General features: G+C 41.7%; 1 protein-coding gene across 1 annotated transcript; it reads right to left on the bottom strand.

The window, feature by feature from the left end:
* Positions 1-1,648: 1,648 nt before the first annotated feature.
* Positions 1,649-13,093, bottom strand: ALDH8A1 (aldehyde dehydrogenase 8 family member A1). Its single transcript, XM_054279813.1, has 7 exons — positions 12,890-13,093; positions 8,722-8,869; positions 8,181-8,336; positions 6,310-6,459; positions 5,095-5,351; positions 4,100-4,261; positions 1,649-2,711 (listed from the first exon to the last, which is right to left on the bottom strand). The coding sequence occupies exons 1-7, from the start codon at positions 13,025-13,027 to the stop codon at positions 2,259-2,261; spliced, it is 1,464 nt and encodes a 487-aa protein (XP_054135788.1). The 5' UTR covers positions 13,028-13,093; the 3' UTR covers positions 1,649-2,258.
* Between the last annotated feature and the right edge of the window lie 552 nt (positions 13,094-13,645).

Raw genomic sequence — 13,645 nt, 5'->3', positions numbered from 1 at the left:
GACTGGTTTACATTCTTGTTCTGCACATTTAAGTTACACACGAAACTTTCTCTGACCCAAAAAGTCAAGTCTGTTTTCATCCCTGAGAGTTTTAAAATGTCTTGCTTTGCCTAAGTTAGAAATACTGTGGGAACATGGACATAGCTTGATTTGAATATAAACATTAGAGCTGATGTGTCCCCTCTCCAAACTACATGCAGAGTCTCCCTTAGCAAAGCTGCTTTCAGGCATTATACAATAACTGGGTACAGACATAAATAGGCTGAGAAAGGATCTGAAATAGAAGAGAAATAACTCTATGCTAATTGAGAGCTGTAAAGGAAGGCAAATATATTAATACCTCCCATGTAAAGTAATCATCTCACACAAGTGAGATAATCTTCTAGTGTTAAACTGAACTGTACTCACTCCATCAGTAAGAATTAACAGATGGAGCAGCTCTTTGAGATTTACATAACAGTAATTAAACAAATCCTCACAATGGCCACATGATTTCATGCTCAAGCCAGGGCAGTCTACAGAAAAAATAAGATTTACAGTCACGTTGGAAAATTCCATAATGCGGAGGAATGAAGGCTGAAGAACTCTGCAAGAGCTGTCAGGCTCAAAACTTGGATCAGCCTGCCTTTTCCTCCAGGATATCCTCTTCACTGTCCACTTAGAGTGAGAGCAGAAAACTCTGAAACAAAGCAGCTGTAATAGACATCTTCATTAGCTGTAGGAAGAAGACCCCAGACTGCTCCATCTGTAAGATGAGACAGTTATCCATACATGTTGCTACACTGAAAGTCAGTCTGAATAAAAAAACATGGGAAAGCTCATAGCTCTTGGCATATAGGAAAATTCTGTGTGCCCACAGAGAGCTCCTGGCACAAGCAGGTAACCTGTGCCATGGCACCTGCTTCACTGCCACAAGCAGCAGCAGCTCCCTTCGGGGCTAGGGCCTGAGGCTGGAGGTAGCTTGGGAAAGGCAACAATCAACCATTACTGCTGGCAGGAAATGTCCCCACTGGGTAACACCCTCACATCTGTACATGTGCAAATGCATAGTAATCCAAAAGGGCAAGAAATAGCAGTTTATTCCCCTCCCAGCTGAGTGACTGGGGATTAAAAACACCAAAGCAGGTGTTCTGCTGCCACCACATGGTCATGAATAGACTTAGGCGTGTTCAAAATAAAATGTTCACGCTTCTTCAGAATACATCAATTCAATAAGCCTATAATTTTTACATATTTCCTTAACATGCCCTCAACTGGGGGTTCTTGTACCAAATCCATCAAATGCCTACAGTTCCAACCTGGCTGCTAGGGCTGCCCTGCAACCAGGTGGCATCCAGAGATGTGGAGGCGTATCCAAGTCTCACTTTTTGTTGAAAGCATACAAGTTTGTGAGATACCTGATCAAAAAATCCCTGCAAACAAATGAGGAAGAGTTGGAAGTGGTTTTATATTTTGGTGATAAACATTTCCAACAGTTCATTCTCTCAGGAGTAAATTCTGGGTTCTCTTAATGAAGAATGACGCTGTTTGTGATGCAGCCAATATTTTTGTGCTGGGATGTAAAAACCACCATCACTGAGGTCTTGAAGTGACAAAAGGCTTTAATCTCAAAACAGTCAGAGAACAGGTATTAGGATTATTCAGCTCCCTACCGTAAAGAAGGTTATAATTAAAACATTTGTTGTTTCCATGAATATCAAGAGAATGCCATGACCCCACGGTTTAAAGCCACTTGGTTAAAGGTAGTTCCTCAGGCTTTCAGTGTAGTGTAGTACCAATCCTTGTCTGATATCAGTGAAATGCAACATGGGTGGATGTGTGGACCCCATTGTTTAGAGTGAAAATGAGCTGATTCCCCTTTACAATATCAGTTTTACCACATGCTTGCTACTTAGTCCCTCAAGGTAATTCACAAACCAGAGCGACTGTCATATACTCTGTCTCCAATTTGCCTTAAAGGGACAGATTTTTGAGGCAAGAATATCAAACATATCAAAAATATTTAGGATCTGTAAGACAGGCAAGTCATCTGGCTTGGGATGGGTTGATTGTGGAGTCCACACTGACCTTCTCATTCAACATGAAAACTGACTTTAACATTAGCATTTGGGATGATAATTCTCAGCTATCATTGATATTACTTGACCAAAGTTCAAGAAAAGAATGGCCATAACAGCAGCCTGTATTCTAAGGAGCCATTTTTGGTAACTCAAATTGCTGTCATTTATTTCACTCTAAAATACTTCTGTTGACATATGTCAGTGCTTTATCGTGATGGTTTTGACCTCAGTGAAGAACTCATAGGAATCCTTTGCTCCCTCCCTGCCTATGCCTGAGGCTTTCATCCCACCAAATGGCAAGTTCAGGTCTCTCACAAGCCAGCAGTTGGTCCACACCAGTCCAGACTGCAGCCTGTGTGCCACCCTGTGAACACGGCCCACGTTGCCAGACCACACGGTGGCTGCCAAGCCGTACTTCACACCGTTGGCTCTTCTGATCACCTCCTCTTCTGTATCAAATGGTACCACACATGTCACAGGACCAAAGATCTCTTCTTGCATGCAACAAGATTCATCCTTGACTTCAGCAATAACTGTGGGCAACATGAAATAGCCTTTCTGGTTGCCAGGTGGGAGGGCCAAAGGATCCACTCCCTCTCCGCAGAGGACTCTGGCTCCTTCAGCCTGGGCTTTCTTCACATAGGTCCTTACCTGGGGAAGCAGCAGAAAAACATCACTGCTAAAGAACACCAAATTCCAAGGGTTGACACATCAGCAGGAGCCCCTGAACAACTCCAGCTGGAACATGCTGCCCTCTTACAATAGAGGGCAGCATTCCCTCAATTTTGTTGTTATGCTTCTTTGCATGCAAAGCTGTGTATATCTTGCTGAAAAAAGCAATTGTTTGCTCTTTCCTAACACTTACTATCCTAGTAGACAATACTGCTGGCCCCTTCCCACTAAGTACTTTCAAAAGGGCAGGACCCTTGGAGAAAATACAAGTGGTTCCAGAGCCTCCCTCTCTTCTCCCAGGAGCAGTTTGCCACGTACCCCATGGTTCACTCATTTACTCCAAGGAATCAGTGGTATTTTCCTGTTTCAAGGCAGGGCTTTTGAATGTTTACATGCCACTAGGATGATGAAGCCATGAATGCTACGGAAAATCTCATCAATAAATGATTAAAGATGTTTCTGTGGCTGCTGCTATCATAAGCTTGCTACCTTGAACACATGTTCTGGTACTGTTGATCTGCTTCTGGTGTTCTGAAATCATTGCCTGGCTTCTCTCCTTACAGAAAGACCACAGAGATACCACAGCACTTCCTTATCTTTTTCTTCTTTTAGGCACCTTGGTAGGTAAACCTTGGAAGTTCTCTGTGGTGCTACAAAGACCTCAGGAAGTGGGTGTTGCTACCACTCTTCTTCAGAACAAGAGAACCTGGAGAACCTTCTGAGGCATCAGGGAAGCATATCAAAGATCTGGCTTTCTCTCACTCTGTGGTTTTTTGGTCTGCTTCTTGCGTCAGAGATTTCTGGGATATAAGTATCTGCTATCCCTGAACTCTGACACCTTTCATTTCATATAAGCCACTAAAGCAAACTGTGTTTAACTGTGCACCATCTCAGCTGCTCTCCACACACAGACCATTACAAATTACTGCAAACAGTTCTGGGAAACTGTTCTGTACAAGCCAGAATTTGCCCGAGTGATATAAAAATAAAAATTTTACCTTGTTAACTAACTTATTAGCAAATGCACAATTAAAATCCAAGAAAATGTTGTTGAACTCTAAGATTTGTGAATATAAATTCAGGACTTAGAAGACATTATAATTATGCGACTCAAACAGGAGTAAATATTCTTTTGCCTCTTTAAATTATTTTCCCCAGGGAGTTTGATTTTTTTTTCATTGTAATCACACGATCCCAAGCCACGGGCAACAGAAACCTCGTTAAAAAGATACCTTACAATGGCTTTGAGTTATCATCCCTCAGAGCTGATCTTGGAGATGACAAGATCCTTTCCCACATAGTTCTAAAACTGCCTTTTAGCCCTCTAAAAGATGAGATGAAATCAAATAAACTCCATGTAGCATCACCTTTTCTAGATGCTCTTTACTTATTAGTGCTCCCACATCGATTGTAGGATCTGAGGGATTCCCAGTCTTCCACTTCTTGGCCTCTGCCACAAACCTCTTCAAAAACTCACTGTATATTCCCCTCTGAACAAAGATCCTGGAGGTGCAGAGACAGATCTCACCCTATCAAAAAGAAAGAAAAAAACAAGAAATCAACAATACTGGTTCATATTACATTGTACTATTGACATAATTCCTATGTATTAGGAATTACATAATTTCTATGTATTAGGAATTACTAGCCAGTTCACTTGTGTCCCTGCATCCTCAGGAGTGCAAACTACATTAGCCAGCACTGCAAAATGGGAATTTTTTTCCAGATTAAAATAAAAAAAGGAGAAGGAAAAGGCAAAACTGTATCAGTATCATGCAATCACTACCATAAGTAAATTTAATTTTATAAATTACATGTTTTCTTCTCTAACATTTTTATAGGTAACATGATTTCCAACTCTGAATGACCGCTCTCCATTTCCTGATAATCTCTGATACCAAGCTATTTTTCTAACATTTGCCCAGATACAATTTCCTGGCTTTGGTGCTCTCTCCTGAGGGAGGTGATGAGGGAAAAATAATGTTAGTAAAATTCTGGGGGAAGTCCCCTAATTTAATTCTAACAAATCAACAAGCTTTCCACTTTCTTACACAGTGGAACTTAAAGCAGCTGCTTCCCTGAGAGATAAGAAATGTATGTACTTTGAGAGGAGTAATAACACCTTGTTATCTTCTGATAGAGAGCACAAAGAAGAGCCTTTTATTACTCTGTGTCCTTCCTTGTGGAATAATGAAACCCTTTTCATATTTTCCTACTTAGGATTTTCTCCAACACGATCTTGAAATAGACCTTTACAATTTGAGATTCAGATCCAAAGGCGGGTGCAGCATGCACACAAACCCTCAGACACGCACCCCTCCTGCTGCCAGCGGGGTTTGTGTGTTACAGGGGCAGGAGGCACCTGGTTGGCAAAGCTGGACCTGACGGTGGCGGGGATGCACTGGCTCAAGTCGGCATCGTCGAAGATGATGGCGGGGTTCTTGCCTCCCAGCTCCAGCGAGAGCCGCTTGCAGTGTGGGGCGCTTCTCTCCGTGATCCGCTGCGCCGTCCGCGTGCTGCCCGTGAAGGAGATCAGGGGCACGTCGGGGTGGCACACCAGGGCCTCTCCTGCCCTGGGCCCTGTCCCAAACACGACATTCACCACGCCAGGAGGCACCCCTGATGGGAACAAAGGTTCACGGTTGTTGCAATAGGACACGAAAGAACACAAGCGCACACTGCTGTTCTTAAGGTGAAAAAAAAGGGAGGTTTATTTTCTGACTCTAACATTTATAGCTTTCTAAAAGTGACAGTGGATTGGAGGGTGACAGTGCCACCTCTCCAATGACACTGGACAAACCAACAGTCTATCAACTTTCTCCTCCTCCATAAAGGAATACAAAACAATGAGTTATTTAGAGAAAGCATGTGAGAAAGCTCACTACAAGAACGTCAACATCAGAAGGCTTAGAAAATCTTAGAAAAACCAAAGTGACACAGGGCCATTGTACCCTCCTGTCCCTCCAAGGGTATCACCTCACTTTGCTTTGTCCCTGAAGTTAGAAAGTCACCAGCAGCTCAGGGGTGAAAAACACTAACCCTTAACTTCAGTAGCAGCTGAAATGCACAATGTCAGACAGCTTTATGGGTCATGGGTTAAATTACAAAAGCAGTTCCCACTAATCCAGCTTGTCTGATGTGGATCACCAGAGATGCAGTGTTCAGTCATTCAGGGAACAAGGAATTGTTCTCCCAGTTTTAATTAATAATGCACCCAATACAGCCATGACAGAGTGACACTAATAAGTAAAGAGCTCACCAAGAGCTCATTCTCACTCCTTTATTCTCTCATGGCTCCATTGCTTGCACCACAGACTTAGGACATCTGTAAATGGAGTGCAGGAGGGGCAAAACTTTCCATCAAAAGATAGTGGAAAAAAAATGAGGAACGGCTGGATTGGGGAGACAGGATAGTATGAGGACAGAAAAAGCCTTTTGTTCTCCAGTGCAACATTCAGCTACAGCAGTCTTTCCCAGAGCCTTTAAACACCTTCTGATTACTGCAACTAAAAAAAACCTGGTGCACAGACAAGTACTTCCATTCTAATCCTGTTCCTTAGCATGCTACAGGACTTACCTGCTTTCTCCAGGAGTTTGCACATCATCCAGGCTGTGACAGATGTCATCTCACTTGGCTTGGCAACCACAGTATTTCCACATGCAATGGCAGGAGCTATTTTCCAAGTCAACAAATACAGTGGCAAATTCCAAGGACTGATTAAACCAGCTACAAAACAAAACCACAAAGACAGGAGGTCAGTCTGCTGGGATACAAAACTCATTTCTCTGACCTCAAGAATTATATACACCAATTCAGATCTATGAAGGGAATTTGGCCATAGCTTTTATTTCCAGGCAATATGTACAATAAATTTGCAGCATTTCTGACAGGGAGATAATTTCTTAAAAGACCTGTGCAAATGATTCTAAAAGGGATCAGCTGAACTCTCTGAATAAGTTTTGCTGCTTCTTCAGGGCAGAATCTTATATTCTCAGGAAGTTTTTTAGTATTTTTCAGGAACATTAATGCAAGGTTAGCCATAACAATAATTTGCAACAACTTGTCTGTAGGCAATACTTCGTGTTAGCAAAGAGCAAGTGAAAGTAATTATAGAATGGTTTGGGTTGAGAGGGTCCTTAAAGATGATCTGGTTCCAACCCCCCTGAGACATCTTTCACTAGACCATGTTGCCTGAAGCCCCATCCAACCTGGCTTTGAACACTGCCAGGGTTGGGCCATTGTCCATTTCTTCAGGCAACCTGCACCAGTGCCTCATCACCCTCACAGTAAAGAATTTCCTCCTAACATCTAAACCTACACTCGTTCAGTTTGAAGCCCCTTGTCCTGTCATTACATGTCCTTGTAAAAAGTCCCTCTCTCTTAAGCTCTCTTGCAGGTCTCCCAAGAGCTTTCTCTTCTCCAGGCTGAATGTGCCAGCTCAGATCATATTCCTTCTTTCTCTTGCTCTTTAAAGCTGTATTTTATTTTTCAATTTTAATATTAACCAAACTCTGTATAACATACAGTACACACTTTCCAGAGAACTTTTAGTCTAATTTATGAGTGCCAACATTTATCACTACATAAACTGTTGTTCCCATGAATTGCTGAATAACCAGAATTATTTTCAATAATTGCCTTTAGGAATATTTTCACTTTACATATTAATAAGAAATTATGAAAAAAATCAGTAATTGTCACGTGCGACTCCTTACAAAAGTCACGGGATTTCTTTCTGTTCGATGGAGTAGATTGAGTGAAGGACTTTCCTCATGAGAATAATTTTACCAGAAAAAGTCACGTTCTCCACTGCTCAAGAAAAGTTTTAACAGGGTCTTCTAAATTAGCCAATTTTACATTTTAAGTACTTCAAAGTGTAATGTGGAGAACTCACATATATTTAATGTTAAATGTTATTTGTACTATATGTATAACATAACCTAATAATGAAATCATTACAACACTGTTACTTTTCAGCTAAGTCAACCACTTAATTTCCTGAAGCAGCAGCAGCAACTAGTGGCTGAGTTCAGCAATTCCCCAGCTAGAGTAGTTTCTTCACCCAAGTGCACTCAGGTCACAGACTACTACAGCTTTCCCAAAGGAGAGGGTGATCCCACTCTCCCTGCTAGAGCAGGAGCTCAGTGCCCTGCACATCACACTGACCCACAGCTGTAATGCTCACCCACAGACACACATGAACAAAACACAAGCGAGACTGTGAAGGTGAGAGCAGTAGATGAAGGTTTTTAGGTATGCAGTCTTTTTTCTTTTTTTTGCCATGAAGTCACGTAACTGATTTTACATGGAGTTGCTGATGCTTTAGCAGACAAGCCCATGTTTAGCACATGACTCAGAGATAATAAATGCTTTCAAAAATCTCTTCGCTGAGCCCCTACGGAGCCAGACATTCTGCCAAGCTTTTCAGCACATGAGGATCATCATACCAACTCCCACAGGTGCCCTGGAGGTGTAGTGCACACAGCCCATGGCTGGCATTTCGGTGCATTCTGTGACGTGATGAAGGATGGAAGAGGCGAAGAATCGGAAGTTGTGCACAGCCCGAGGGATGTCCACTGTTCTGGCAAATGTAATCGTTTTTCCTGAAACAAAAACAAATATGCAACTGTCATCATGGACAGAAAGTTTTTAAAGTTAACTATAAATTGCTTTATAGTCTCTCAAAGTTGATTTGTGTGTCTTTTGGGGAATGTCTTTTGTCCTGTGCCCGAGTAACCACCAGCACACTACAAACATAGTCAATGACAACAGCTCCCTCCAAATATCTGACAAATGAAGTCAAAGTCGGTAATTCCGAAAAGCAAGAATCACCCAGGAATCCCAAATCCAAAATCTCCTCAAGGTTCATGCACATCTACTCCAATTTGCTCCAACAGTTCATATCATAAAAAAAAAATTGCATCCAATTCCTCCATTTCGATATTCAGCAAGGCACACTTATTTGAGATCAACAGTTCCAGTTCTTACCCTGATCCTTTGACTCTGCTTGTGCAAATGCCTCCAGGTCATGTTCAATCAGGTCTGCCAATTTGTTCAGGATCTGAGATCTTTCCAATGGACTTTTTGAGGACCAAATTGGGAAGGCATCTTTAGCAGCTTTGACAGCAGCTTCCACCTAAAAAAGCAAAAGAGGGATGGTGAATGCTAATGAAAGGCTTAAGAAAATATTAAACACTCAGCAGATAAATTCATATTTCAGAGACTAATAATTCAGACCATATTGCTGGGGAGATGACAATGCCTTAGAGCTTCTCCATTGTTTACAAGACACTACCTCATAACTCAAGAAGTGACAGAATATCTAGAAAAGAAACTTCCACTGGAATTCTTGTTTTTATCCAAATTACAGCAACTTGTGGGCCACCCTCCAGGCCTGGAAGAAATGCTGGAATGGTCAACTGGCACCAGCAGGTGCCACTGGCCAAAACAAAAAGAATCTTTTTTCTCATGGAGGAAAGAGCAAGAATCTCCCCAGAGCAAATGCAGCTTCAGTCTAAACATGCACAACCCTTGCAACACAAGACCTCAGCCACAGCAGGCAATGATGAAACGCTGGATGCTCTGCTAGCTCTTGATTTCCACCATTTAGTTCAAGTAAGGACTAAGAATATATTTAGGGATGGACACTCAGAGGAAAACAGCCAGAAAGTCATTAATGCCCTCACAGAAAAAAATAAAGTTCCTTTTTCAACGCTGGGAGTTTAGTCAGTTCTCTTACCAGACACCTAACAAAGCCTAGAGGGAAGAATCATTATATGCATTTATACAGATACACACCACTCCTATCAGTACTTTGCTTGAGATGTACATGACAGCTGCACAGTCCTTCAGCCTGACATTTCCTAGTAGTGGTAGATTACCAGCACTTTTCTGAAGCAGACCCATCCTCAAAGGATTAAAATTCAGCAGAAGGCTTTCTGTCCCATCAGTCATTTCCTCTGGACTCTTAAGTGGAAGTTACCTGCATCATTCATCTGTTGATTTATAAGCAGTTCCTTCTTCATGTTTATCAGTTTCACACTAACTAAAGATGGTCATCAATATCTTTCCATATTTTAATTAACTGCCCAATTTCCCAGCTTTTGCTTCGTGTGTATCACTTATGCCATACTCCCAAAATCGAATGTATGCATCAAAGTGGTGGTTTAGTCAAAGCTGTGTTTCTAAAATTTTGCTCATACAATTTCTTCAGTTTTGGAAATCTGCCAAAATCAATAACTAGGAGGATGCTGATGCAACACTGACAGACCGTTATCACTTCTCTGAATGTTGCCATATTGCTAGTTCCCATGAAGTCAGTGAAGGCTCCTTTCCACCAATTCCACAAAAATTAGTTCTGAATTTGTTCCTTCAGATTGTGACAGGTCTTATAAAAACCATCACAAAATAATTTACAGATACTCCAAAGACTTTTTACTAATGAGGGCACGAAATTTCAAGCAAGCAAAAAAATAAACTCTATCTACCCCTTCTCCTTCCCCCTCCAACACACATCAGAATTTATGGGCCCTGTAAAAATAACACCCAGAGTTTGAAAGCCAGAACACCACCAGTGCAGGGGGGAAGGTGGGAAATTAAACCAATGTGCAGAGAGTCGCATGGATCACTGGCCAAGCTCAGAAACCCAGACTCTTCTCTTTCGACTGTAGTTCAACAACCTCCTGCTCAAGTGCCCATGGCAGCAGGCTGTCAGTCACTGAACAGCTGAAGCAGGACCAAACCAGGCCTGGGAAAGGGGAACTGCAGCTTCCTGAGTGAGTCCAGTGCAGATGCCATGCTAGCCTGAAAACGTTCACCCTCTATGAAACCATAGCACCTTCACTAATTAACTTGTTCTTCCACCCTCCCATCCTGTGCTGCTCATCTGTCCTCTCCTCTGTGGCCTTCTCCACCAGGTGCTGCCAGGAGAGGAGATAGTCAATACTGTCTGCATTTTTAACCCTTCAGTGGGTTTAGAAGAAGGACAAAAATACTGCTTTTTCACAAACAGCAGAGGAGAAAACTAGCAAAGGAAGGAATTAAGTGGCAGTAGATTCATCTAAGAAAATATAAGAGGAAAAAAGGAGATTTGTAGAGAAGAACTAAGCATACAAAGGTTAAACAATTACTTAGTTTGACTAGCAAAAACCAGCAAAGAAAGTAAAGCCACAAAGAAAGCACACATAAGAATTCAACTATGAACTCCTGTGTCTGAAACACTTCCTTCTGCTTTCCTCTTCTGCATGAGACAGACATAGAGAAACAACACACAATCCAGACCCATCATAAAAGGTTGCTATCAAAATACCCCATGCTGAACTGCCCTCAGGACAAGATGTTTGCTTTTGCAAGGGATGATGTGCAGGAGCCAGGTTCTTTAAAGAGAACTGTTTTTAAAGTAGATATTTGCCAGCACTAATTAGTCCTCATCAGCCTATCTTTTGGATATACAGGGCACCTGCTAGTCTTGCTGTGGTACTGCTATGTAGAATTTAAGGTATCTAGCTGGGGAACAAACTAACCTCTAGAAAAAAAATACATTCAATGTTTTTGGCAGAAAGTGGCTAAAATGGCCATAGTAGCTGACCTGGTGTTAAACTCCAGGGTCAGCAACAAACTCACTGTCTCTCCTTGTTTCACCTAATTTCCCAGAAAAATTTACCAAGGTAATATGCAACTGGACATTGAACCTTTCTAGAAATCAGCACCCTGAGTCTTTTGCTGAACTCTGGTCTAGATGCTTATTTGGTATCTCTAGATAAGCTCAAGTAGTGTGTGATTGCATTTTCTTCAGCATATTCCATCAGTCCCCAGCGGATGCTAGCTCTGCAGAGCACAACCTTCTTGTACAGCTGTCTAAAGGCAGGACTAAAACACTCACCAAATTTACAGGTCTTTAAACTGGGTTCCCATTGCTACACACAAACACTGACTCAGAAAGCTGAAAGAGAAAAGCATTGCTCTTAGGATGCTTGAACTATATCTCTAGAGTGACCAGCAGCCTCTGGCATTCTCAGGTCTCTCTGGTTTTAATGATTTTGCAAATGAATGGACAGGAAGATTTGCACCTGCACATCGAACAGCAAACTATTCAGGCATAATTAGGAATGGAATGAACTTACACAGATATATTCCAACAAACTCAACCTGTTACTCTTTAACCCTTGGTCATCGGCATCTAACAAATATTTACCCAGTTGAAACTACAGTGCAAAGGTTTCTGCTGAGAGAAGCTGTCAATAAGGCTGAAATGCAAGCAAAGGGAACAGCTACACACTGTAGTAGCCTGTTTTAAAAAACATTTTCAAAATGCTGTCCATATTTGACAATATAGTGGACAAGCCCTCTGTGCTATCCAAGCTTGTGCAGTCACTTTCCTCTTCAGTAAGTCTGAAACACTATTTTGGACACAGACTTGTGGGCCCCTTATAAAGCAGCATCAACGAAACTGCAGCTCCCCTGATGAACATCATTGTCCATCCACACCTGATCCATACACCCCATCCACCATAAGTACATTGTTCCAGGAAACATTCTCCCCAGTAGAGAGCACAAGACTTGGAAACCCTATGGATGCAGAGGACAGGGTATGTTATAAGGAAACACACTCATCACAGGTACTGAATATCCAACTGCTAATATCAAAACCAGAGAGGTCTGAAAGCTTTTTACCATTTTCAGAGAAGAGACAGCGAGCCAAAAACCTTTTAAAGTGAAAACTGTAAATCATCAAGACACTAAGGGAGAACACAGTTGCATATGGTGCCTCTAAATTTATTTACAGAAGAGATCAATAAACACTGTTCTCACAGATTGTTTATATTTACAGTCTGTCTGGGTGTTACTGAGAACTTATGCACAAGGCATCTCCCACCATGTGAGCTGAAGGAGCTCCATTCCACTTACTGAAGCATTGTTGATTCACACCGGCTTAGAATCCAGACCATAACTTTCTAATAGCAAAATGTAAAAAGAAAAGACAGCAGTTGCTGCCACAGCAGTGGATTATGCAATACTACAATATAACCAAGAATTTACTTGTTTAAGCATTGAAGTCATTTTTCTGTTCTCTCACCTCCAGCCTCTCTCACTCAACAGGTTATTGTTACATGCATTTAACATTTTTCCCTTTTTTTTCCATGTGGATAGTACTCACCTCTTCTTTGCCACTGTCTGGAACCCTGCAATAGACATCTCCGGTGGACGGATTATAGGAGTCTATGTAGGAGGAACAAGGAACAAATCTGCCACCTATGAAGTTTTCCAGCACTAGGAGAGCCTTTGAGTGAGCCATTGTTGGCTGTTTGCTTCACCTGTGATTTTTTTCAACGAGGCATCAATTTAGATTAGTATGTCTGTATGTATTTGCACAGTGAGTCCGAACTCCTCCCCCACCCCTCCATGCTCCCTGCACCACTTGTTTACAAGTGGGAACAAACCCTGGCAACAACAGCAGGAAAGGGCAAAGGGGAAAAAATTAGTATTACTGTGACACTTGGTTCTTTTCTAGGAGTTGAAGCAAGGAGGGAAGAACAGCACACTTGCTGGCAACCAGCTTTTCTCTTGTCTGTAGGAAGTGAAGGACTGAAAAAGAGAGAAAAAAAGGATGGTTTGACAGGGAATTTCTACCTGTTACAGTTTTTGAAGTTACAGTTTGAAGACATTATTTTGCAACAACTAAACAAAATAATTCAACACTCAAACATCTGGCCAGGAACCTGCTTCTAAGTGTCAGCAGACAAAAGTCATTTATGACCAGCATGTGTGCAGCTCATGTTCACTGTTCTATCAATACTTTTCCTTGTATCCCCAAAACCAATGCACCTATCAAACCAAAAGATTTTAAGCACTAAGAAACTCTTTTTTACCAATATTGCCAAACATCAAACAATACAAACAGCTGAGTGACCCC

Source organism: Melozone crissalis, unplaced genomic scaffold (genome assembly GCF_028551555.1).
Source record: "Melozone crissalis strain CALT ecotype California unplaced genomic scaffold, PUWL_Pcris_2 ptg000027l_1, whole genome shotgun sequence".
Lineage (NCBI taxonomy): Eukaryota > Metazoa > Chordata > Aves > Passeriformes > Passerellidae > Melozone > Melozone crissalis.
Note: the sequence above shows the minus strand (reverse complement) of the source record. Positions and strands in the feature narration are given on the sequence as shown.